The sequence below is a fragment of the Hemitrygon akajei genome, chromosome 22 (assembly GCF_048418815.1).
Source record: "Hemitrygon akajei chromosome 22, sHemAka1.3, whole genome shotgun sequence".
Classification (NCBI taxonomy): domain Eukaryota; kingdom Metazoa; phylum Chordata; class Chondrichthyes; order Myliobatiformes; family Dasyatidae; genus Hemitrygon; species Hemitrygon akajei.
This window is the reverse complement of record NC_133145.1, coordinates 444595-470532: the sequence shown is the minus strand read 5'-3', so window position 1 is coordinate 470532 and position 25938 is coordinate 444595. Positions and strand designations below refer to the sequence as shown.

The 25938-nt window shown below is 44.1% G+C and overlaps 1 protein-coding gene across 2 annotated transcripts in view; it reads left to right on the top strand.

Annotated features, from left to right (window-relative positions):
- Window positions 1–25938, top strand: part of LOC140714928 (protein HID1) — a 278586-nt gene that overhangs the window by 217064 nt on the left and 35584 nt on the right. For both annotated transcript variants that reach the window (XM_073026599.1, XM_073026598.1), the window contains one exon: window positions 11197–11288. In XM_073026599.1, the coding sequence (XP_072882700.1) occupies window positions 11197–11288 (92 nt within the window). The remainder of the gene's footprint in view (window positions 1–11196; window positions 11289–25938) is intronic.

Genomic DNA, 25938 nt, shown 5'->3' with positions numbered 1-25938 from the left:
TAGTATCTTCCACAGTTATGCAAAATACAGATTCAGTTCATTCACCATTTCCTTGTCCCCCGTTACCACCTACCAGCATCATTTTCCAGCGGTGCAATATGTACTCTTGCCTCTTTTTACTCCTTATATTTCTGAAAAAAGTTTGTGTCCACTTTGATATTGTTGGCTGGCTTAGCTTCATATTTCATCTTTTCCCTCATTGTTTTACAGTTGCCTTTTTTTGTTTTAAAATTTTCCTGATTTTTTAACTCCCTCTAATATTTGCTCTGTTTTATGCCCTCTCTTTTACTTTTTTGTTGGCTTTAACTTCCCTTGTCAGCCACAATTGAGTCATCCTACCTTTAGAATACTACTTCTTTGGAATGTATCTCTCCTCCTCCTTTTGAATTGCTCCTAGAAACTCTGTTTGCCGACATCCCTACTAGTGTCCCTTTCCAATCAAATTTGGCCAGCTCCTCTTTCATTCCTCTGTAATTGTCTTTACTCCACTGCAATACTGATACATCTGACTTTAGCTTCTGCCTCTCAAATTGTAGGGTGAATTATGTCGTATTATGATCACAGTCTCCTGAGGACTCCTTTACCTTAACATGCCTAATCAAACACCCAATCCAGAATAGCTGATTTCCTCGTGGGCTCAACCAGAAGCTGTTCTTTTAAAAAAATCTCGTTGGCTTTCTACAAATTTTCTCTCTCGTGATCTAGCACCAACCTCATTTTCCCAATCTACTTGCATATTGAAATCCACATGACTATCGTTATATTGCCCTTTTGACATGCCTTTTCTATCTCCCATTGTAATTTGTAGCCCACAACCTGACTACTGTTCAGAGGCCTGTATAAAACTCTCCATGGGGTCTTTTTACCCTTGCAGCTTATTAACTCTAACCATAAGGATTCTACATCTTCTGATCCTATGTTATCTCTTTCCAAGGGTTTGATTTCATTTTTTTTTTACAAAAGAGTCACTCCAGTCCCTCTGCCTACCTGCCTACCCTTATGATATAATGTGTATCCTTGAATGTTCAGCTCTCAATTATAATCTTCTTTCAGCTGTGACTTAGTGATACTTGCAACATCATATCTGCCAATCTCTAACAGTGGTTCAAGATCATCTGCTTTATTCTGCTTAGTGCATACATTTAAAATATAACACTTTCAGTCCTTTATCTGTAACCCCTTTCAATTTTGTCCCTCTTTTTGCCCTATCCTCTACCTGTGCTTTCTGACACCTACAGACCGTGTGTTATTGATGCCAATATGAACTGTTATGTGACCCTAATGGATCAGCATGCATCACCACTCCCACCAATGCATTCCAGGCACCCATTACTCTCAGAATTCTGAAAGCTTTCCTCTAATATATTCCCTAAACTTCCCTCTACTCACTTCAAATGGATGTCCTGTGGTATTGGCCATTTTTGCCCTGGGAAAAAGGTGCTTGCTATCCAATCTATTTGTGCCTCTTATCATTTTGCACACTTTTATCAATCACCTCGAAACCTCCTTTGCTCCAAGGAAAAAGTTTGAGCTCATTCAACCATTCTTCATAAGATATGCTCTCTGATCCTGATAGTATTCTGGCAAATATCCTCTGCACCTACTTCAAAGCTTCTACATCCTTCCTACTGACCAGAACTGAACACAATGTTCCAAGTGTGTTATAATCTGATGTTTTGTAAAGAGTTAATCCTTGTGCTTGGTGAATGTCTCACCACCAGGGCCTGGAACTTAAAAGAAGTGACTGCAGATGCTTTGATTACCATAAGTGAGAGTCCTAGCACTGATCCCTGTAGTACAACACTTCCAATCCACCCCTGTCCTCTGTCTCCTTTCACCAAGTGGGATCCCAAGTATCTTTACCATCTGGACCAGTCTACCATGTGGAATTTATCAATGCCTTATTAAAAGTTCAAGTTCAATCATAATTCAGCCATACATGAATACCCTTGAATACAGCCAAACAAAACAGTATTACTTTGTGGCCAAGGTGCAAAACAGAGTACCAATAGTCATACACAGCACAAGGCACATACAGAATATATAAGGTAGCAAGCACATATAAGATAACAAGCACATAAAAGATAGCAGTAAAATACAGAAACACAAAAGAAACACATAAACAACGTTGTCCACATAGACAAAGACTTCTTCCCTACCTTCATCAATGTCTTCCCCAACATCGCAAACTAATGAAATGATTTCCTCTGTACAAAGCCATGCTTGCTATCACTGACCAGAACCACATTTCCAAATGTTGATAATTCCTGACTTAGATTCTCTCCTACTAACAACACGAGGTTCTCCTACCTGTAGTTTTCCAGAGACCCCTCAAAACCTCTGGTTCCTCACTTTAACCCCCGGCCATGTATTTTATAAGTAACTCTTCTGAGGGGCAAAGTTCCTTCCTATCTACTGTATCTATATCCCTTGTAGTTTTATATATCTCAATCAGGTCCTCTGCTCTGAGGGAAAGAAAATCCCAGCCTACCTGGTCTCTTTAAACTGCAATGTGCGGTGAGGGTGGTAGATGAAGGAGCAGATGTAAGGTTGTGGCTTAAATAACTGGAAAATCAGATTCATTTCATTTACAAATAGTTGAAATACAATCTGAATATGCACAATCTTTTTGAGTTATTTTTGGGGAACATGACTGCTTTCTTGGTTAATGAACACTGACAGGTTTTAAATAAATATAGAGCATAGAAAACCTACAGCACAATTCATGCCCTTTGGCCCACAAAGTTGTGCCGAACATGCCCCTACCTTAGAAATTACTAGGCTTACCCATAGCCCTCTATTTTTCTAAGCTCCATGTACCTATCGAAAAGTCTCTTAAAAGACCCTATCGTATCCACCTCCACCACCATTGCCAGAAGCCCATTCTACGCACTCACCACTCCCTGAGTAAAAAAACTTACCCCTGACATCTCCTCTGTACTTACTCCCCAGCACCTTAAACCTGTGTCCTCTTGTGGCAACCATTTCAGCCCTGGGAAAAAGCATCTCTGACTATCCACACGATCAATGCCTCTTATCATCTTATACACCTCTATCAGGTCACCTCTCATCCTCCGTCGCTCCAAGGAGAAGAGGACAAGTTCACTCAACCTGTTCTCATAAGGCATGCTCCCCAATCCAGGCAACATCCTTGTAAATCTCCTCTGCACCCTTTCCTGCAGTGAGGTGACCAGGACTAGGCACAGTACTCCAAGTGGGGTCTGACCAGCTATATAGCTGCAACATTACCTCTCGGCTCCTAAATTAAATTCCACAATTGCTGAAGGCCAATACACCATACGGCTTCTTAACCACAGGGTCAATATGCACAAAAAATTCAAGTCGTTCAGAGTAAAAACCACTGAGGGAATCACTCTTTTCTCCCTTGTTTACGAAGGGCCAATATTGTTGAAGATCCCTATCACACATCTCACAATTTCTTGGACCCACTACTATCAGGAAGGAGGTGCAGGACATCAGGACTAGGATTGTCAAACTGGGTAACAGCTTCTACGTTTAGGCTGTGAATATCCTGCCACCACCAGGTCTCATTGCTAATGGGGACCAAGCTGTTTACTGTAGATTTTACTCTTTACCTGTGCTGTGCACTATGTGCACTTTGAACTATATTAACTTATTTGTGGTAATATTTTGTTACATGTGTTGTGTATGATAATCTGTTTTGTGGGTGCACCATGGACTGGAGGAACTTAGTTTCATTCGGTTGTATATATGTACAGTCATTTGACAATGTACCGTAGATTTCGCACTACAGAGCGCACCTGATTAAAAGCCGCTGGCTCTAATTTTAGAAAGAAAATCAATTTTGTACTTGTACAAGCCGCACCGGATTTTAGGCCGCAGGTGTCCCACGTTGTAATATGAGATATTTACACAGAAAGATATTACACGTGAGGATTTTTTAACTTTTAATTAAATCCATATGGTAACATAAACAAATACATATTGCAAATGCTTTTTTTCGAACCGTGCCTGTAACGCGGCTACTTTTAAATATACATATGTATCGGTAACACACAAATTACATTGCGTATACTTTTTTACTGAACAACATTCCAATATCTCCTAACGACTGGTAAAAAATATATATACTGCAGCCTACCAGGAAAAGTTATTGATCGCCTTTAACTTAAAAGTAGCGTTTTCGCTCGGCTAATGTGCTCCCCCCCACCTTCCCGTTTATCGCAAACCGGTATTTCCCACAAGACGCGGCGAAATCGGATGTGACGTCATAGCATCCCGGGATGTAGTACAGAAAACAAATATACTTAAAACACTTCTAACTTTAACTAGAAAATACTAACAAATGAATTACTAAGCGAAAATATTATAAACTAAATAACTGCCATAAAGGCAGCACAGTGCTTTTCTTCGAGTGTTTTCCATGTTGATGAGGGTGAGTACAAATGACTGATTTACAATAATTTAATTGTGAAAGTGCGCTTGATTTATCGTACAATTTCATTGGACCTCTGTGAACTACTCATCAATTTTATTGGTCTACTGTTACGAGGCAAAATGTTTTTGGCGGCATGAAAAAAAATCATGCATTAGCCGCACCGTAGTAAAGGCCACAGTGTTCAAAATGTGGGAAAAAAGTAGCGGCTTATAATCCGACATCTACGGTAGTTAAATTTGAATTTGATTTTCCACAAAAACTAGTGGGCTCGATTTAAACAGCCCGTTGAAGCATCACTGACAGCCAAGTATTCAGGGCACAGATCTGATCCAGTGCTGAAGGAGATATACTGAAACATGCCAAGAGCTGGGTTGTTTACCCTTGGGGTGGTCTCCCCCTCCCCCCTTAATGAAGCTATGCTGACTATCGCTAATCAGCTTATGTCTCTCCAAATGCTCATAAATCTTGCCTTTCAGGATCTTCTCCAACAACTTGCCCACCACTGAAGTCAGTCTCACCTGCTCTATAATTTCCTGGGTTATCTCTACTCCCTTTCTTGAATAAGGGAACAACATTTACGACCCTCCAATTCTCTAGTACTTCACCCGTCCCTATTGATGATGCAAAAACCATCACCAGAGGCTCAGCAATCTCCTCTGTCCCTTCCTACTGTAGCCTGGGGTATATCTCGTACAGTCCTGGTGACTTAACTGACTTAATGCTTTTCCAAAGCTCTAGCACATCCTCTTTCTTAATGACTATGCACTCAAGCATTTTAGTCAGCTGTAATATAGTGCCTATAAAAAGTATTCATCCCCCTTGGAAGTTTTCATGTTTTATTGTTTTACAACATTAAATCACAGTGAATTTAATTTAGCCTTTTCTGATCAACAAAAAAAAGACTTGTTCAAAGTGAAAACAGATCTCTACAAAGTGATCTGTTAATTATAAATATAAAACACAAAGTAATTGGTTGCATAAGTATTCACCCCCTTTTTAATATGACACACCAAATTATCAGTGGTGCAACCAATTGGTGTTAGAAGTCACATAATTAGTTAAATAAAGATCTGTTTTTGGAGACCTAAGTGCAGTCAAGGTGCTTCAATTGATTGTAGTAAAAATACACCTGAATCTAGTAGGTCCAACTGCTGTTGAGTCAGTATCCTGGCAAAAACTAAACCATAAAGGCAAAGTAGTACTCCAAGTAACTCTACAAAAATGTTATTGGAAAGCACAAGTCAGGAGATGGATATAAGAAAATGTCCAAGACCTTGAATATCCCTTGGAGTGCAGTTAAGGCTATCATCAAGAAATGGAAAAAAATGGCACAGCTGTAAATCTGCCTAGAGCAGGCTGTGCAAGAGGAAGACTAGTGAGGGAAGCCAGAAAGAGACCAATGATAACTCTGGAGGAGTTACAAGCTTCAGTGGTTGAAATGGGAGAGACTCTGCATACAACAATTGTTGCCTAGGTACTTCACCAGTTGCAGATTTATGGGAGAGTGTCAAAGAGAAAGCCACTGTTGAAAAAAGACACACATGAAATTTCGACTAGAGTTTGCCAGAAGTCTCTGAAGTCAGCTGGAAGAAGGTTCTATGGTCTGATGAAACCAAAATTGAGCCTTTTGGCCATCAGACTAAACGCTATGTTTGGCATAAGCCAACTACCGCACATTATTAAAAACACACCATCCTTACTGTGAAGCACGGTGGAGGCTGCATAATGCTGTGGGGATGCTTCACTGCAGCAGGCTCTAGAAGGCTTGTGAAGGTAGAGGGGAAAATGAATGCAGCAAAATTCAGGGAAATCCTGACCCTATGCATAAAGCCAAAGCTACGTAGGAATTTCTTAAAAACAACAAAGTTAATGTCCTGGAGTGGCTAAGTCAGAGTTTAGATCTCAATGCAATTGAGAATTTGTGTTTGGACTTGAAAAGGGCTGCTCACTCATGATCCCCATGCAATCTGACAAAACTTGAGCATTTTTGTAAAGAAGAATGGGGGGAAAATTGCAGTGTCCACTTCTGCAAAACTGAAAGACTTATCCACACAGACTCAAGGCTGCAATTGCTGCAAAAGATACATCTAATAAATACTGATTTGAAGGGGGTGAATACTTATGCAATGAATTATTTTGTTTTGTATTTTTAATTAATTTAGATCACTTTGTAGAGGTCTGTTTTCACTTTGACATGGAGTCTTTTTCTATTGATCAGTGTCAAAAAAGCCAAGTTAAATCTATGGTGATTCAATGTTGTAAAACAGTAAAACATGAAAACCTCCAAGGGGGTGAATACTTTTTATAAGCAGTGTAATTTCACTAACTTTCCTCATATGCAATACTTCATATTACCTTACCAACTCATGCAACTTTTTTGATATAGAAAATTGAAGGATAACCTGAATAAATGCCCCCACTCTCTGTAAGGTCCAACAGTATAGTAGATTTTCAACAGACCAAACCAAAATGAAGACAAAAGTACATTCAAGACAAGTCTTTCAAGAGAAACACAAATCTGGGGAAGGGTGCAAGACCATCTCAAAAATACTGAACATACCTCAGAGCTCAGTATAGTCCAACATGAAAAAGTTTTTAAAAAAAATATGAAACCACACAATCCTGCCTAGGTTAGGCCACTCCTCTAAACGTAGCCACCAGAGAAGGTTGACAGTTGTTAAAAAGGCTACTGTGACACTAACAGTCACTCTGACTGAGCTGCTGAAGTCAGTGGCTGCAACTAGAGATGAAGTTCATGGCTCCATAATCTCTAATGCCTTGCACAAAAAAGATGTTAATGGAAAAGTGGCAAGTAAGAAACCTGAACTTAAGAAAAGCATAACCTTGCCCATAAAGACTTAGCAAAGCATCACTTAGAAAATACTGTAAAGATGTGGAAGAAGGTCTTATGGTTAGAGGAGTCTAAAGTGGAATTTTTTACCTCATCTTTAAGTGGGCTTTGACTGGACCACTCAATGATGTGGATTTACTAATACTGTGAAATCTAATAGTGCATATTTGCTAGGTAACACCAACCCTACTGTAAAGGTTGCATCATGGTGGTGTAGGTAGCATCATGCTCTGGGGATGCTTTACACCAGCTGGGATCGGAAATCTGCTTAGGAATGATTGGAAGATGAGTGCTGCTAAATACAGAGAGATCCTGGATAAAAACCTCCTAGCCTCTGCCAGAAAGCTTTAACTGGGGAGGAAGTCCATCTTTCAGCAGGATCAATGACCCAAAACACACAGCTAGCACAACTGAGTGGCTTCAAATGAAGTAAATTCACATATTTGAGTGGCCCAGTCAAAGCCCTGATCTTGAACCGATCGAACATCTCAGGCAAGACTTTAAGATTGCTCTCCACCGCCGCTCCCCAACTAACCTGGCACAGCTTGAGTAATTTTGCAAGTAGAAATGGGCAAACCTTCCTCCTTCACATTATGGAAAGCTAATAGAGACTTACCTAAAAAGACTGCCTACCTGGACTCCATTCTCCCCTTCTCCCATCTTCAATGCTTCTCCTCCTCCTGGACACCCCCTCCGGGCCTTCTACCTGCACTCAATCTTTTCACCTCCAACTGTCGCCGAGATGTCAACTGTCTCAACTTCACCACTTCTTTCTCCGGTTCCAACTTCACTCCCTCTGAATGCACTGCCCTCCACTCTCTCCGGACTAATCCTAACTTCACCATCAAACCCGCAGACAAAGGTCGTGCCGTAGTAGTCTGGCGGATGGACCTCCACCTCACTGAGGAAAACGGCAGCTCTCTGACACCTCCTCTTACTTACCCCTGGAACAGGGCCCCACCAAAAAACATCAAACCATTGTCTCCCGTACTATTACTGCTCTTATCAACTCCGGAGACCTTCCATCCTCAGCCAAAATACTCATAATTCCCACACCCCACACTGCTTGGTTTTACCTCCTCCCCAAGATCCACAAGCCTGACTGTCCCGGTAGACCCATAGTTTCGGCCTGCTCCTGCCCCACCGAATTTGTATCTGCCTACCTGGACTCCATTTTGTCATCCATAGTTCAGTCCCTCCCCACCTACATCCGGGATACTTCCCATGCCCTCCAGCTCTTCAATAACTTCCAGTTCCCCGGTCCCGACCACTTCATTTTCACTGTGGATGTCCAATCCTTATACACTTCCATTCCCCATCAAGAAGGCCACAAAGCCCTCCGCTACTTTCTTGACAATAGACCTCTCCAGTTCTCCCACACCACCACATTCCTCTGGTTGGTGGAACTGATACTCACACTTAATAACTTCTCTTTTGGCTCTTCTCACTTCCTTCAAACCAAGGGTAAAGCTATGGGCACTTGCCCCAGCTATGCCTGCCTCTTCATTGGTTATGTGGAACAGTCTATGCTCCAAATCTATACTGGTACTGCTCCTCAACTTTTCCTTCGCTACATTGACGACAACATTGGTGCTGCTTCCTGCACCCAGCCTGAGCTCGTCAATTTCATCGACTTTGCCTCTAACTTCCACCCAGCCCTCAAATTTACTTGGTCCATCTCAGACACTTCGCTCCCCGTTCTCGATCTCTCGGTCTCCATCTCTGGAGATAGACTGTCCACTGACATCTTCTATAAACCCACTGACTCTCATAACTACCTTGGCCATACTTCTTCCCACCCTGCCAAATGCAAAAATGCTATTCCCTATTCCCAGTTCTTCCATCTCCACCGTCTCTGCTCCCAGGATGAGGCTTTCCATTCCAGGACATCTCAAATGTCCTCTTTCTTTAAGGATCATGGTTTCCCTTCTGCCGTCATCAATGATGCCCATCCTCCCATCACCACAACAGGGACCGAGTTCCTCTTGACCTCACCTACCACCCCACCAACCTCCGGATCCAGCATATTATCTTCCACTACTTCTGCCACCTTCAACAGGACCCCACCACTAAGCAGATCTTTCCCTCTCTACCCCTCTCCGTTTTCCGCAGGGATTGTTCACTCCGTGGCTCCCTGGTCCACACGCCCCTCCCAACCAATCTCCCACCTGGCACTTATCCCTGCAAGCGTAAGTGCTACACCTGTTCCTACAGCTCCTCTCTTGCCACCATTCAGGGCCCCAAACAGTCCTTCCAGGTAAGGCAACACTTCACTTGTGAGTCTGTTGGGGTAATCTATTGCATCCGGTGCTCCCGGTGCGGCCTCCTCTACATCGGCGAGACCCGACGCAGATTGGGGAACCGCTTCGTCGCTCTGTCCGCCACTACAGACAGGATCTCCCGGTTGCCTCCCACTTCAACTCTGCTTCACATTCCCATTCGGATATGTTCATACATGGCCTCCTCTACTGCCGTGATGAGGCCAAACTCAGGTTGGAGGAGCAACACCTCATATACGGTCTGGGTAGTCTCCAGCCCCTTGGCATGAACATTGAATTCTCCAACTTCCAGTAATTCCCTCCCTCTCCCTTCCCCCATCCCAGTTTCACTCTGCCTCCTCCTCCAGCTGCCTATCACCTGTCTAATGATTCCGCCACCTCCTACTACCCATAGTGCTTTCCCCTTACATTCCTTCTTCACCTTTCCTGCCTATCCCCTCCCTGCTTCCCTCCCTCACCCCTTGATCTTTCCTCTTATTGGTTTTTTACCTGGCACCTACCAGCCTTCTCCTTCCCACCCTCCCCTCACCTTCTTTATAGAGCCTCTGCCCCCTCCCTATTCGGTCCTGACGAAGGGTTTTGGTCCAAAACATTGTCTGCTCGTTTCCACGGATGCTGCCCTACCTGCTGAGTTCCTCCAGCTTGTTGTACATGTTGATCTAAAAAGACTATTGTAATAGCTGTGAGTGGTGATTCAGCTAAGTATTGAGCAAAGGGGTGGGGTGAATACTTTTGAACAGCTGACAAATCAGCTTTTGAAGTTTTAGTTTTACAATTGCTTTACAATTTTCCCGGGGTTTTTTGGACTCAGCTTTGAGAAAAAAATAGGAGCTTGTGATTCACAAATAAAAATTCTCAGTTAAATTGATCAAAATCTCTGGTTGTAATACTCATTTATGTTAACAAAGGGTTGAGAGCCAAATACTTTTAAAAGGCACTGTACGTGTGTGGTCACGGTGATGAGAACCAAGACGGATTTTCCTAATGGCCACCTTTTTTAATTCTACTTCGAATTCTCATTCCAGCAATTTAGTCCATGTCCTCCTCTTCTTGCATGATGAGGCCACTCATCATTTGTATTCAATCTGGGTAGCCTTCAACTTGATGGTATGAACAATGATTTCTCTAACTTACTGAAAATTTCTTCCCCTCACCCCTCTTCTCTTTTTCCATTCCCTATTCTGGTTCCCTTCTTACCCCTTCTCCTCATCTGCCCTTGAATGTAGTAGGTTGAACAGCCTGAGTGCTGTATGACTCTGACCTTGGGGATTCCCAGTGACCATCATTTAAATCCTCTGATTTACACTTTCTGGCTTTGGAGTGAGGATGTGATAGGTTGGAATGGAGGGAGTTTCCTTGCCAGTGAACCATGTTTAGGGTTATTTAGGCTGCAGGCTTCTTCCACCAGCAATGGGTCTGAGCAGAGGTTAAAGTGAGTGCTGTCTACCCTATCAGTACTATATGTTAGTACTAACAAATGCACTAGATTTGGCTGTAACATTGACTGATTGGTTTAAACCTATTAGTTTATTGTATTGGACTACCCAATAGTTACTTATGTTTTGCTGTGTTTTTAATTGTTTGTACATCACTGGCTTTGCATGGAACTAACCCTGCCCTTGCTGTGTGTGACATTTAAACTGCAGGTAACATCATGGAAATCTAAACTCCCTCTACAAACCATCATGCGACTGCTGCAGGTTCTGGTTCCACAGGTGGAGAAGATCTGCATTGACAAGTAAGCACTTGCATTGACCATCTCTAGCGAGTGGGCCAGCATTTCTTAGTTGTTTTCACAAATTTGCTGCTGGAAGGGAGAAGATAGCAAGGTGTCTGTTCTTGTTAAGAGTGGTTATATCAGTTATTTCTGTCAGTGCTGGTGTTGCTCATGTTACCTTACCTTGGTCACTGCCCCAACAATCATTGATAAAATGTTGGAGAGCTAACTCCTGGGAAGTGGGAGTTCATTACAGGAGAGGGAGAGAAGGAGCTGAGATACTGCTGGGCCCAGGTTTGCTTGTCCTACAATGACATAGAGATTCTCAGTGTTGTCCACATCAAGGGTCAAGAGAGGAACAGTATCTCACTTTCATCCTCAACCTACAGCCCAATGGCCTGAACATTCAGTTTTCTGATATTAGTTATCTTTCCCCACTGGTGGGTTTTCTTCCCCCTTTTCTCCTTCATACATCTCTTACTCCTGATCCTCTTCTAGTCCTAAACACAATGGATTCTGCATTTGCTGAAAATCCAGAACACACTCAGAACGCTGGAGGAACTCAGCAGGTAAGGTGGCATCTATGGAAATGAATAAACAGTCAATATTGAGACCCTTGATCAGGACTGGAAAGGAAGGGGGAAGAAGGCAGAATAAGAAGGGAAGAGCAGAAGGAGTACAAACTATAGGTAATAGGTGAAGCCAAGTAGCTGAAGGAGGGGGGTGAAGTAAGATGAAATTGGGAAGTGTTAATTAGAAAAGGTGAAGGGCTGGAGAAGAAGGAATTTGATAACAGGAGAGTTGACCATGGGAGAAATGGAAAGAGGAGGGGACCCAGGAGCAGGTGAGGAGAAAAGTAAGAGGGGAGCCAGAGTGGGGAATTGAAGAAGAGGGAAAAATTATCAGAGTTAAGGAAGTTGATATTAGTACCCTCAGTTTGGAGACTAACCAAACAATATAAGGTTTTGCTCTGCCAACCTGAGAATGGATTATGAAGTCCCTAGAGAGGCTGGACTTGATTCACCTCCGACCCCTGGTCAGATCAGCCCTCAAACCCCTGCAGTTTGCCTACCAGGAGCACATTGTAGTCAACGATGCTGTCATCTACCTGCTAGACAGAGCCTACTCCCATTTGGATAAGCAGGGCAGCACTGTGAGGATTGTGTTTTTTGATTTCTCAAGTGCCTTCAATACCATACAGCCCTCATTGCTGGGGAAAAGCTCTATTCAATGCCGAATGGCACTTCCATTGTATCCTGGATAATGGATTACCTAAATGGCAGACCACAGTATGTGGGGCTTCAGAGCTGTGAGTCAGACATGGCTATAAAGCAGCACTGGGGCCCAACAGAGGACTGTATTTACCCTGTATAGCTTGACTTTAAATACAACACTGAGTCATGTCATCTGCAGAAATTCTCTGATGAATCAGCAATAGTTGGGTGTACAAAGGGAGGACGGGAGAATGAATACGGGGGCCCTGGTGGAGAACTTTGTCAAAGGTGCAAGTTGAATCATCTGCAGCTCAACATTAGTAGGACAAAGGAGATGGTAATGGACTTCAGGAAGACTAAGCCTGCATTGGTCCCTTTACTATTAGTGGTGAAGACATGGATGTGATGAGGACCTACAAGTACCTGGAGGTGCACGTAGATGACAGACTTGAGTGGAGCACCAACACAGAGGCTGTGTACGAGAGCCAGAGTCGCCTCTATTTCCTGAGGAGACTGAGGTCCTTTGGATTATGCAGGCCTCTCATTCACATGTTCTACAAGTCTGTTGTCGCCAGTACAATCTTCTATGTGGTGGTGTGCTGAGGCAAAGAAATCAATACAGGTGATGCCAGCAGGCTCAATAAACTGATTAGAAAGGCAGGCTCTGTTATGGAAGTTAAAATGAACACACTGGAGGCTGTGGTAGAATAAAGAACCCTATAGAAAATCCTGGCAATTCTGGACAATGTTTCTCACCTTGTGCACGCCATCTTGGCTGAACAGAGGAGCACTTTTAGTAACAGACTAAGACATCTGCACTTCCCAAAGAGCGCTGTATGAGGTCATTCTTAGTCTGGGCCATTAGGCTCTATAATGAGTCACCCTATAGCTGGGGAAGTGATGACCGCCCCCCCCCTCCTGTTAGACTGTTTGTGGTAACTTAATTTTTATTCTTTCTACTTCTAATATTTGTTTTTGTGCACTTATAATGCAACTGTGACACTGTAATTTCCCTTGAGATCAATAAAGTATCCATCCATCTATCTATCATGGCTGTAGAGATTGACAAGTCAAAATAGGAATGGAGATTGGAATTAAAATGAAAATCCTGCTTTTTGTGGTTGGAACGTAAGTGCTCGACAAAGTGGTCATGTGCCGGAGGCCACATCGGGAGCACTGAATACCATAGACAACCCCAAAATATTCGCAGGCAAAATGTTGGCTCACCTGTGAGGACTGTTTGGCACCTTGAATGTAAGTGAGGCAGGAGATGAATGGACAGATGTAGTACCTGTACTTCTGCTTACAGGGATAAGTAGAGATTAGTGGGGAGGGATGTACAGCGTCTATAAAAGTATTCATCCCCCTCATGTTTTATTGTTTTACAACATTAAATCACAGTGGACTTAATTTGGCTTTTTTAACACTGATGAATACAAAAAGATGTCAAAGTGAAAACAGATCTCTACAAAGTGATCTAAATTAATTACAATTATAAAATGCAAAATAATTGATTGCATAAGTATTCACCCCCTTTTCATATGACACACCAAATCATCACTGATGCAGCCAGTAGGTTTTAGAAGTCACATAATTAGTTAAATGGAGATCTGGTTTTGGAGACCTGTGTGCGGTCAAGGTGTTTCAATTGATTGTAGTAAAAATATACCTGTATCTAGAAGGTCCAGCTGCTGGTGAGTCAGTATCCTGACTAAAACTACATCATGAAGACAAACAAGAGAAAATCTGCAGACACTGGAAATCCAAGCAATACACACAAGATGCTGAGTTCCTTGAGCATTTTATGTGTGTTGCTTGGATTTCCAGCAGCTGCAGATTTTCTCTTGTTTGTGATTGTATTATTACATTGCAAAGTCTGTTCCAGGGATGCTTACCCTGAAGAAGTTTAAATCTTCTTTCCCTCACTGATCCCCCTCTGATCTTTGTGGCCCTCTGACTCAGGTGGGGGCGTGGCACTGTTGATCAGAGATAGTGTCATGGCTGCAGAAAAGGTGGACGTCATGGATGGATTGTCTATGGAGTCTCTCTGGGTGGAGTTTAGGAACAGGAAGGGGTCAATAACTTTACTGGGTGTTCTTTATAGGCCACCCAATAGTAACAGGGATATCAAGGAGCAGGTAGGGAAACAGATTCTGGAAAGGTGTAATAATAACAGAGTTGTCGTAATGGGAGCTTTTAATTTCCCAATTATCAATTGGCATCTCCCGAGAGCAAGGGGTTTAGATGGGGTGGAGTTTGTTAGGTGTGTTCAGGAAAGTTTCCTGACACAGTATGTAGATAAGCCTACAAGAGGAGAGACTGTACTTGATTTGGTATTGGGAAAAGAATCTGGACAGGTGTCATATCTCTCAGTGGGAGAGCATTTTGGAGATAGTGATCATAATTCTATCTCCTTTATCATAGCATTGGAGAGAGATAGAAACAGATAAGTTAGAAAAGCGTTTAATTGGAGTAAGGGGAATTATGAGGCTATCAGGCAGGAAACTGGAAGCTTAAATTGGAAACAGGTGTTCTCAAGGAAAAGTATGGAAGAAGTGTGGCAAATGTTCAGGGAATATTTGTGTGAAGTTCTGCATAGGTACATTCCAATGAGACAGGGAAGTTATGGTAGGGTGCAGGAACTGTGATGTACAAAGGCTGTAATAAATCTGGTCAAGAAGAAAAGAAAAGCTTATAAAAGGTTCCGAGAGCTAGGTAATGTTAGAGATCTAGAAGATTATAAGGCTAACAGGAAGGAGCTTAAGAAGGAAATTAGGAGAGCCAGAGTGGCCATGAGAAGGCCTTGGTGGGCAGTATTAAAGAAAACCCCAAGGCATTCTACAAGTATGTGAAGAGCAGGAGGATAAGACATGAAAGAATAGGACCTATCAAATGTGACAGTGGGAAAGTGTGTATGGAACCGGAGGAAATAGCAGAGGTACTTAATGAATACCTGAGTATTCACTATGGAAAAGGTTCTTGGTGATAATAGTGACAACTTGCAGCAGATTGAAAAGCTTGAGCATGTAGATATTAAGAAAGAGGATGTGCTGGAGCTTTTGAAAAGCATCAAGTTGGATAAGTTGCCGGGCCTGGATAAGATGTACCCCAGGATACTGTGGGAGACGAGGGAGGAGATTGCTGAGCCTCTGGCGATGATCTTTGCATCATCAATAGGGACGGGAGAGGTTCCAGAGGATTGGAGGGTTGCGAATGTTGTTCCTTTATTCAAGAAAGGGAGTAAAGATAGACCAGGAAATTATAGACCAGTGAGTCTTACCTCAGTGGTTGGTAAGTTGATGGAAAAGATCCTGAGAGGCAGGATTTATGAACATTTGGAGAGGTATAATATGATTAGGAATAGTCAGCATGGCTTTGTCAAAGGCAGGTCGTGCCTTATGAGACTGATTTAATATTTTGAGGATGTAACTAAACACATAGATGAAGGTAGAGCAGTAGATGTAGTGTATATGGATTTTAACAAGGCATTTGATAAGGTACCCCATGTAAGGCTTATTGATAAAGTAACGAGGCATGGGATCCAAGGGGACATTGCTTTGTGGATCGAGAACTGGCTTGCCCACAGAAGGCAAAGAGTGGTTGTAGATGGGTCATATTCTGCATGGAAGTCGGTGACCAGTGGTGTGCCTCAGGGATCTGATCTGGGACCCTTACTCTTCATGATTTTTAGAAATGACCTGGATGAGGAAGTAGAGGGATAGGTTAGTAAGTTTGCTGATGACACTAAGGTTGGAGGTGTTGTGAACAGTGTGGAGGGCTGTCAGAGTTTAGAGCGGGACATTGATAGGATGCAAAACTGGGCTGAGAAGTGGCAGATGGAGTTCAACCCAGATAAGTGTGAAGTGGTTCATTTTGGTTGGTCAAATATGATGGCAGAATATAGTATTATGGTAAGACTCTTGGCAGTGTGGAGGATCAGAGGGATCTTGGGGTCCGAGTCTATAGCTCAAAGTAGCTGCGCAGGTTGACCCAGTGGCTAAGAAGGCATATGGTGTATTGGCCTTCATCAATCATGGAATTTAGGAGCAGAGAGATAATGTTGCAGCTACATAGGACCCTGGTCAGACGTCACTTGGAGTACTGTGCTCAGTTCTGGTCGCCTCACTACAGGAAGGATGTGGAAGCCATAGAAAGGGTGCAGAGGAGATCTACAAGGATGTTGCCTGGATTGGGGAGCATGTCTTATGAGGATAGGTTGAGTGAAATCGGCCTTTTCTCCTTGGAGCAACGGAGGATGAGAGGTGACCTGATAGAGGTGTATAAGATGATGAGAGACATTTATCGTGTGGATAGTCTGAGGCTTTTTCCCAGGGCTGAAATGGTTGCCACAAGAGGACACAGGTTTAAGGTGCTGGGGTGTATGTACAGAGGAGATATCAGGGGCAAGTTTTTTTTTACTCAGAGTGGTGAGTGCCTGGAATGGGCTGCCAGCAACGGTGGTGGAGGCAGATGCAATAGGATCTTTTAAGAGACTTTTGGACAGGTACATGAAGCTTGGAAAAATGGAGGGCTATAGGGAAGCCTAGTAATTTCTAGGGTAGGGGCATGTTCGGCACAACCTTGTGTGCCGAAGGGCCTGTATTGTGCTGTAGGTTTTCTATGTTTCTATTTTTCTTTGACCACGTGCTAACGCAGACCCGCTACCAGAACCACATATCCTTCCTGGGAATATGTCTTCACCACCAGCTTATACCATGTGGCTTCCAGATCCGTTTTCAAGTCTTTCAATTTGAATCCTTGGAGGGCCCCAGGTACTTACATTAAGTTCAAACACGAGGAAATCTGCAGATGCTGGAAATTCAAACAACACACACAAAATGCTGGTGGAGCACAGCAGGCCAGGCAGCATCTATAAGGAGAAGCACTGTCGATGTTTCGGGCCGAGACCCTTCGTCAGGACTAACTGAAAGGAAAGATAGTAAGAGATTTGAAAGTAGTGGGGGGAGGGGGAATTGCGATATGATAGGAGAAGACCGGAGGGGGTGGGATGAAGCTAAGAGCTGGAAAGGTGATTGGTGAAAGTGATACAGAGCTGGAGAAGGGAAAGGATCATGGGACAGGAGGCGTCGAGAGAAAGGGGGAGGGGGGAGCACCAGAGGGAGATGGAGAACAGGCAGGGTGATGGGCAGAGAGAGAGAAAAAAAACAAACAACTAAATATGTCAGGGATGGGGTAAGAAGGGGAGGAAGGGCATTAACGGAAGTTAGAGAAGTCAATGTTCATGCCATCAGGTTGGAGGCTACCCAGCCGGTATATAAGGTGTTGTTCCTCCAACCTGAGTGTGGATTCATCTTGACAGTAGAGGAGGCCATGGATAGACATATCAGAATGGGACGTGGAATTAAAATGTGTGGCCACTGGGAGATCCTGCTTTCTCTGGTGGACCGAGCATAGGTGTTCAGCGAAACGGTCTCCCAGTCTACGTCGGGTCTCACCAATATATAAAAGGCCACACCGGGAGCACCGGATGCAGTATACCACACCAGCTGACTCACAGGTGAAGTGTCGCCTCACCTGGAAGGACTGTCTGGGGCCCTGAATGGTGGTGAGGGAGGAAGTGCAAGGTCAGGTGTAGCACTTGTTCCGCTTACAAGGATAAGTGCCAACTTACATTAAGTTGACTGCTTTTCCCACTGCATTCAACGCTTTCTGCCATAAGGAGGTACCTGGTGTCCCAATCCTAGTCATTTCCACATCTCTGGAATTCTTCTCTCTGTCCGCTACTTTATCCTCGGCCAGCTTTTAATAGCCGGTTGTTTAACTTCCTCGTGCCCTGCAATGATCAGAAGGTAGTCTGTCTACAGACCGCAGAATCTGCTGTCTCCAACGTTGGCAGGTCCGGACGTCTCCAGACCGCAATCCCTCCTGCAGACCTCAACAGCTCTAAAGATCCAGAGCAGAATCAAAACGCAGACTCCTCCAGCATCAGTGTAGGTTCCAGCATCTCGGACACCTTCCAAGTGCCGACTTTGCAACCTGCAGCCTTGCTTCCAGGCCGGGTCTTCATGTGTAGCTGCTGGAACTTCCATCTCCCCTTCCCCCACCACCATTCTGCAATCCTCTCTCTTTCAGGTCCCACCAGGTCCTCGGAGACTCCATCTTCCTCTCACCCCACCATCCCTGAACACCCCAAACCTCCCTTGCCCTCAGACACTACCAACCCTCTTCCCCCTTCCGATCCCAGCTGTCATCCATGCTGGGTCTTCACTATTCCCTCTGACCTTCCCTTCTCTGAGGCATGGTGTTCTGTCCTCAGTAGGGGCCTCACCTTTATTCCCCTGCACCCACACCTCAGTGAGTTCTGCTCCCGCCAAGGTGCCAAGGTTTTCTTCTGCCGCCTCTGCCTCCAATCCTACTACTTTGGCAAGGACTCTCCACCCTCAGCGATGACCCCTTTTCCTGTCTTCAACCCTCCTCCTCCGTGCTCTGGATCCCTTTATTGCTAACTGTCAACAGGGCAACAATAATTCCAACGTCGCTCCTTCCAAGCGCTTGACTCTCCAATCTCTCCACACTAATCGTAGCCTCACCATCAAACCCCGAGATAAGTGGGGGTGTTGTAGTAGTCTGGCGGACTGACCTTTACCTCGCCAAGGCCCAGTGACAGCTCTCAGACACCTTGTCTTACTTACCCCTCGAACAGTACCCCATTAAGGAAACCAGGCAATTGTCTCCCACACCATCACCAACCTCATAGTTTCCGCGGCCCATATTTCCCATTTCTACCTCCTATCCAAGATCCACAAACGTGCTTGTTTCAGCTTATTCCTGCTCCACTGAACCCGTATCTGCATACCTTGACTCTGTTTTATCCCCCATGGTTCATTCCCTTCCTACTAACATCCGTGACACTTCATACACTCTGGATTTTTTCAACGATTTGAAGTTCCCTGGCCCCCATCACCTTATTTTCACTATGGATGCCCAGTCCATGTACACTTCCATCTCCCCACCAGGAAGGCCTCAAAATTCTCCATTTCCTTCTGGACACCAGACCCAACCAGTTCCCCTCCACCACCACCACACCCCTCCATCTAGTGGAACTTGTCCTCACTCTTAATAATTTCTCCATTGGCTCCTCCCACTTCCTTCAAATGAAAGGTGTAGCCATGGGCACCCGCATGGGTTCCAGCTATGCCTGCCTTTTTGTCGGCTACGTGGAACAATCATGTTCCAAGACTACACTGGTGTCACTCCCCCAATTTTTCTACGCTACGTCGACGACCGCATTAGTGGGGCTTCCTGCAGCCATGTTGAGCTTATGGACTTCATCAACTTTGCCTCCAATTTCTGCACTGTCCTCAAATTTTCTGACACCTCCCTCTCCTTTCACAATCTCTGTCTCTTTCATTGGAGACAGCTATCCACTAATGTCTATTACAAACTCATTGACTCTCACAGCACCCTGGACTATACCTCTTCCTGCCCTGTTACTTGTAAAAATGCCGTCCCCTTCTCTCAATTTCTCCATCTCTGCCGCATCTGCTCCCAGGATGAGGCTTTTCATTCCAGAACGAAGAAGGTGTCCTCCTCCTTTAAAGAAAGGGGCTACCTTTCCTCCACCATCAATGATGCCCTCAACTACATCTCTTGTATTTCATGCACATCTGCCTTCACCCCATCCTCCCACCAACCCACCAGGGATAGGGTCCTTGTCCTCACCTACCACCCTTCCAGCACATAATTCTCCGTAACTTTTGCCATCTCCAGCAAGATCCCACTATTGAGTACATCTTTCTCTCCACCCCACTTTCTGCTTTCCATGGGGATCAGTCCCTATGTGACTCCCTTGTCCATTCATCCCTTCCCATTGATCTCCTTCCTGGCACTTATCCATGCAAGTGGAACAAGTGCTCCTACACTTCCTCCCTCACTACTATTCGAGGCTTCAAACAGTCCTTCCAGGTGAGGCGATGCTTGGGGTCATCTGTTGTACCTGGTGCTCCCTATGTGGCCTCTTGTATATCGGTGAGACCCAACATAGATTTGGAGCCACTTCATCAAACACCTATGCCAGAAAAAGCAAGATCTCACAGTGGCCACCCATTTTAACTTCACTTCCCATTCCTATTCTGGCATGTCCATCTATGGCCTCCTGTAGTAGACCACACTCAAGTTGGAGGAGCAACTCTTTATGTTCCCTCTGGGTAGCCTCCAACCTGATGGCATGAACATCGATTTCTCGAACTTCTGGCAATGGCACTCCATCCCCTTTTCCCTCTCTCACCTTATCTCCTTGCCTGCCCATCGCCTCCCTCTGGTGCTCCGCCCCCCTTTTCTTTCTTCCATGGCCTTTTGTTCTCTCTTGTTAGATTCCCCCTTCTCCAGTTCTGTATCCCTTTCACCAATCAGCTTCCCAGCTCTTTACTTCACCCCTCCTCCTCCTGGTTTCACCTATAACCTTGTGTTTCTCCCCCCCACCTCACCCCCAACTTTTTTCTCCCCAATCCTGCTGAAGTATCTCGGCCCGAAACATTGACTGTAATCTTTTCCATGGATGTTGCCTGGGATGATGAGTTCCTTCAGCATTTTGTGTGTCACCATGAAGACAAAATAACTCTCCGAGCAACTCCGTGAAAATGTTAATGAATAGCACAAGTCAGGAGAAAGATACAAGAAAATTTCCAAGTCACTAAATATCCATTGGAGTACAGTTTAGTCCATCGAGAAATGGAAAGATATGGCACAGTTGTAAATCTGCCTAGAGCAGGCCGTCCTCAAAACCCGAGTGACCGTGCAAGAAGGGCAGTAGTGAGGGAGGCTACCAGGAGACTTATGTCAACTCTGGAGGAGTTACAAGCTTCAGTGGCTGAGATGGGAGAGACTGCGCATACAGCAGCTGTTGCCCAGGTGCTTCACTAGTGACAGCTTTAAGGGAGAGTGGCAAAGAGAAGGCCAGCACACCGCACATCATCAAAACACACCATCCCTACTGTGAAGCATAGTGGTGGCTGCATCATGCTGTGGGAATGCTTCATTGCAGCAGGCCTTGGAAGGCTTGTGAAGGTAGAGGGCAAAATGAATGCAGCAAGATGCAGGGAAATTCTGGAGGAAACCTGATGTATCTGCAAGAGAACTGAGACTTGGGAGAAGATTTGTTTTCCAGCAAGATAATGACCCCAAGCATCAAGCTAAAGTGACACAGTAATGGCTTAAAAACAACAAAGTAAATGTCTTAGAGTGGCTGAGTCCAGGCGTCAATCCAATTGAAAATTTGTGGCTGAGTTTGAAAAGGGCTGTTCACTTATGATCCTCATGTAATCTGACAGAATGTAAGCAGTTTTCTAAAGAAGAATGGTGAAAAATTGCAGTGTCCAGTTGTGCAAAGCTGATGGAGACTTATCCACACAGACTCAAGACCATAATTATTGTCAAAAGTGCATCTACTAAATACTGATTTAAAGGGGCTTAATACTTATGCAATCAATTATTTTGTGTTGTATATTTGTAATTAATTTAGATCACTTTGTAGAGATCTGTTTTCACTTTGACAAGAAAGAGTTGATCAGTGTCAAAAAAAAAAGCCAATTAAATCCACAGTGATACAGTGCTGTAAAACAATAAAACATGAAAACTTCCAAAGCGGGTGAATACTTTTTATAGGCACTGTAATGGACAAGGGAATCACGGAGTGAATGATCCCTGCAGAAGATGAAGAGTGGGAGGGAAGTAAAGATGGGTTTGTTGAAGATGATGTTTGTTGCGGAACATGATGTGTTGGATGAGGCTCATGGTGTGGTTTTTTTAGGATGAGTAGTTTTATCCCTGTTAAGGTGGTGGAAGATGGGGTGAGGGTGGATGTCTGGGAAATGGAGGAGATGCAGGTGAGGACAGCATCTGTGTGGTGGAGGAAGGGAAACCTCCTCCTTTGAAGGAGGAGGATATCTTTAATTTTCTGGAAAGAAAAACCTCATCCTGGGAACAGGTGTGGACTTGAAGGAATTGAGAAAAGGGGATGGGATTTTTACTGGAAACAGGGTGGGTATGGTCAAGATAGTCGTGGAAGTCAGTAGGTTTATAAAAGATAGCAGTAAACAGTTTGTCTCCAGAGAAAAGGGAGAGAAGTGTCAGAAATGGACCAAATGAATTTAAGAGCAGGGTGGAAGTTGGAGGCAAAGTTGATGAAATTGATGAGCTTAGCATGGGTGCTAAAGCAGCATTAATGCAGTCATCACTGAAACGCAGAAAGAATTGGGGAGCATGGACTGTTCCACATAACAAGCATAGCTGCTTCCATCAGTCCTGCTTGTTTTGTCCTTTATTGCAACCCAGATCCTAGTAACTCATCTTCGTTCTCTCCCCAGTTCCATCCAACAGTTAGTCACTCAGGATCCCCTCAACTACCCTATCCAGGTCTGATTCCAACTGTCGTAGACCTCTCCTTTAATCTTCCCATTCTCAGTCCAGAACTGGTAGTACTTTGTGTTCCTGCGCATCTTCTTCCAGCAGCTGCCTCCCATCTTCATCTATTTTTGTTTGCCTCTATCTATCATTCTCCTGCCACTATCTCCCACTGCACACCTGCTCTTCTGTCTTCATACACCCTTCTCAGTCCACCAATTTCCTCAGACTCCTATCTCTCCACTCCCCATCCTCTCTTTATACTGACCATTATGCATTTCCACTTTCAGTCCTGATGCCAGGATTCCAACCTGAAACATCAACAATTCTTTACTCTCACAGTTGCTGCCTGACTTGCTGAGTTCTTTCAGTAGATTGTTGCTCTGGGTCCCAGCATCAGTATTCCCTGTGTCTCACACGCAATGTCCTTGTTCCATTTCTCTGCAGTGTTCTTCTCATTACCTTGTGTGATTGATATTCACATTTGTCAAAGCACTTCATTTTCACGATGCTGGTAACCTGCAGGGTACTTTGTATTGCCAAAATTAGGTTAGTAATTTCATGTGCAGGTGGCTCAGGCAGAAGTCTTGTGCAAAGCTGCTGCAGTTCAAGAAGAAATAGAAGCAGGACTGGGCTACTTGGATGGTCATCTTTGCTCCAGTGTTCTGGAGGATTGTGGCTGATCTTGTATCTCAATACAAGCCCATATAATTTGATTTCCTTATTGTCCATAAAAGAAAACTATTTCTCTTTTCCTGAGCATCTCCCTCTAGATGAATACAATTCTTATTTCAGTCTTCAGTGGTCAATCATTTATCTTGTGATTCCTCTTTCCAGATCTCCCATCCAGGGAAAATACCTTCTGTAAAACTACAGTGCCAACCTGAACTAATTGTGTGTATTTCAATAAAATCACATCTCCTTACAGAGAGGAGAGACTAGACTATAAAATCTTTCCTCATATGACATCCTTGATCAGCCAACCCCAGGAGATGATGTGGTGAGCCTTCAGTGAATTCCCTCTGTCTCAGGTATACCCTCCCTGAGAGATACAAAGTGAATGAGTCTGGAGCAACCACCAGTGAGTTGAAGAGTGTGTTGAGCGGCATCTGTGGGGGGAAAAGGAATTGCCAAGGTTTTGAGTTGACTTCTGATGCACACCAAAATGTCAGCAATTCCTCTCCCTCTACAGATGCTGCTCAACTCATTGAGTTCTTTCAGAAGATTGTATAGCTTCCCTGGTTTGGAGATTCATCCTGTACTCTATGTTACAGCTAATCTCAAAGCAAAAAGAGTACAGATGCTATAAGTTTGTAATCAACACAGAAAATGTTGGAAACATTCAATAGTCAATTACTGCCCATGGGAGAGGGATAGAGTTAAAGTTTCAGGTTCATGAACTTCCATCAGCTTGAAAATTTACAAAACAGATGTATTATAATTTCCAGGGAGGAGAAGGGTAGGGAAACGGGTGGGGATCTCTGATTGGTGGTTAAACGGCGGGGGGGGGGGGGGGGAAGGGGTGGAATATGTACAGAGAAAGGTTGAACAAGTTAGGTCTTTATTCTTTGGAATGTAGAAGGTTGAGGGGGACTTGATAGAGGTATTTAAAATTATGAGGGGGATAGATAGAGTTGATGTGGATAGGCTTTTTCCATTGAGAGTAGGGGAGATTCAAACAAGAGGACATGAGTTGAGAGTTAAGGAGCAAAAGTTTAGGGGTAACGCGAGGGGGAGCTTCTTTACTCAGAGGGTGGTAGCTGTGTGGAACAAGCTTCCAGTAGAGTGGTAGAGGCAGGTTCGATTTTGTCATTTATATGTCATGGTTATATGGTCTATGATGGGGTGGGGAAAATGTGAAAGAGTGGGGTGTTGTCTGTGGTAGGGTGGGGGAGAACATGGTGTGTCTGTTGATGGGTGGGAACTAGAGATTCCAGGGCACACTGCTTTTGGCGCTCCCCTAAAAGAGGATGATGGGAGCCAATCTGTCTGGAACTAAATTAGAGCAGAAAAGGAATGAACGTACAAACTGTGGGACAGAACAGTGATTGCTGGAAACCTAAAAGACAGGGGAGTGCTAGAAATACTAAGCAGGCCATTCAGCATCTGTAAAGAGAAAGAAACAATTCATGTCACAGGACTGTGATCTGACAGTTGTTACATTAATGATAAGGTTAGTCATCTGAAAGGGTTCAATGTAACACTGAGTGCTGAGGGCTGCAGTATGCTTAGATAAACCCAAGATGCTTCCTGTGCAACCATAGTCAACCATGAGGACCTCACCTCTTCAGATCTTCTTTTCAGGCCATCCTGTACCATAGTCTCCATGCCCACATTCTACCTGCTCCCCAATATCTATGTGGAGGACTACCCTGTTAGTACCACTGAACTTTCTTTTCACTTGAAGTATGTTCTTTCTTCCCAGTCTCTTCCCACTCCCAATGACCCATCCTTTACTTTGGGTGTACAATCAATCTTCTCTATAGATCTATTGTACACCAGGGCTTTTTCAGAACCCTGTAATTTCCTCTCATCCAGCTCCCACTTACCCATTGTCTGTTTCTGGTATTTCCCTTCTCTTAACTTCATTTTAGACTATAAGGTACAGGAGCAGAATTAGGCCATTTGTCCCATCAAGTCTGCTCTACCATTTCATTATGGCTAATCCAAGTTTCTTCTCAGTCCCAATCTCCTGCCTTCTCCCTGTATTCCTTCATGCCAAGTCAAGTCAAGTCAGCTTTTATTGTCATTTCGACCATAACTGCTGGTACAGTGCATAGTAAAAGTGAGACAATGTTTTTCAGGACCATGGTGTTACATGACACAGTACAAAAAACTAGACTGAACTACGTAATAATAAAAAAAACAAAGAGAAAGCTACACTAGACTACAGACCTCCACTGGACTGTATAAAGTGCACAAAAACAGTGCAGGCGTTACAATAAATAAAAAACAGGACAGTAGGGCAAGGTGTCAGTCCAGGCTTCGGGTATTGAGGAGTCTGATAGCTTGGGGGAAGAAACTGTTACATAGTCTGGTCGTGAGAGCCCGAATGCTTCGGAGCCTTTTCCCAGACGGCAGGAGGGAGAAGAGTT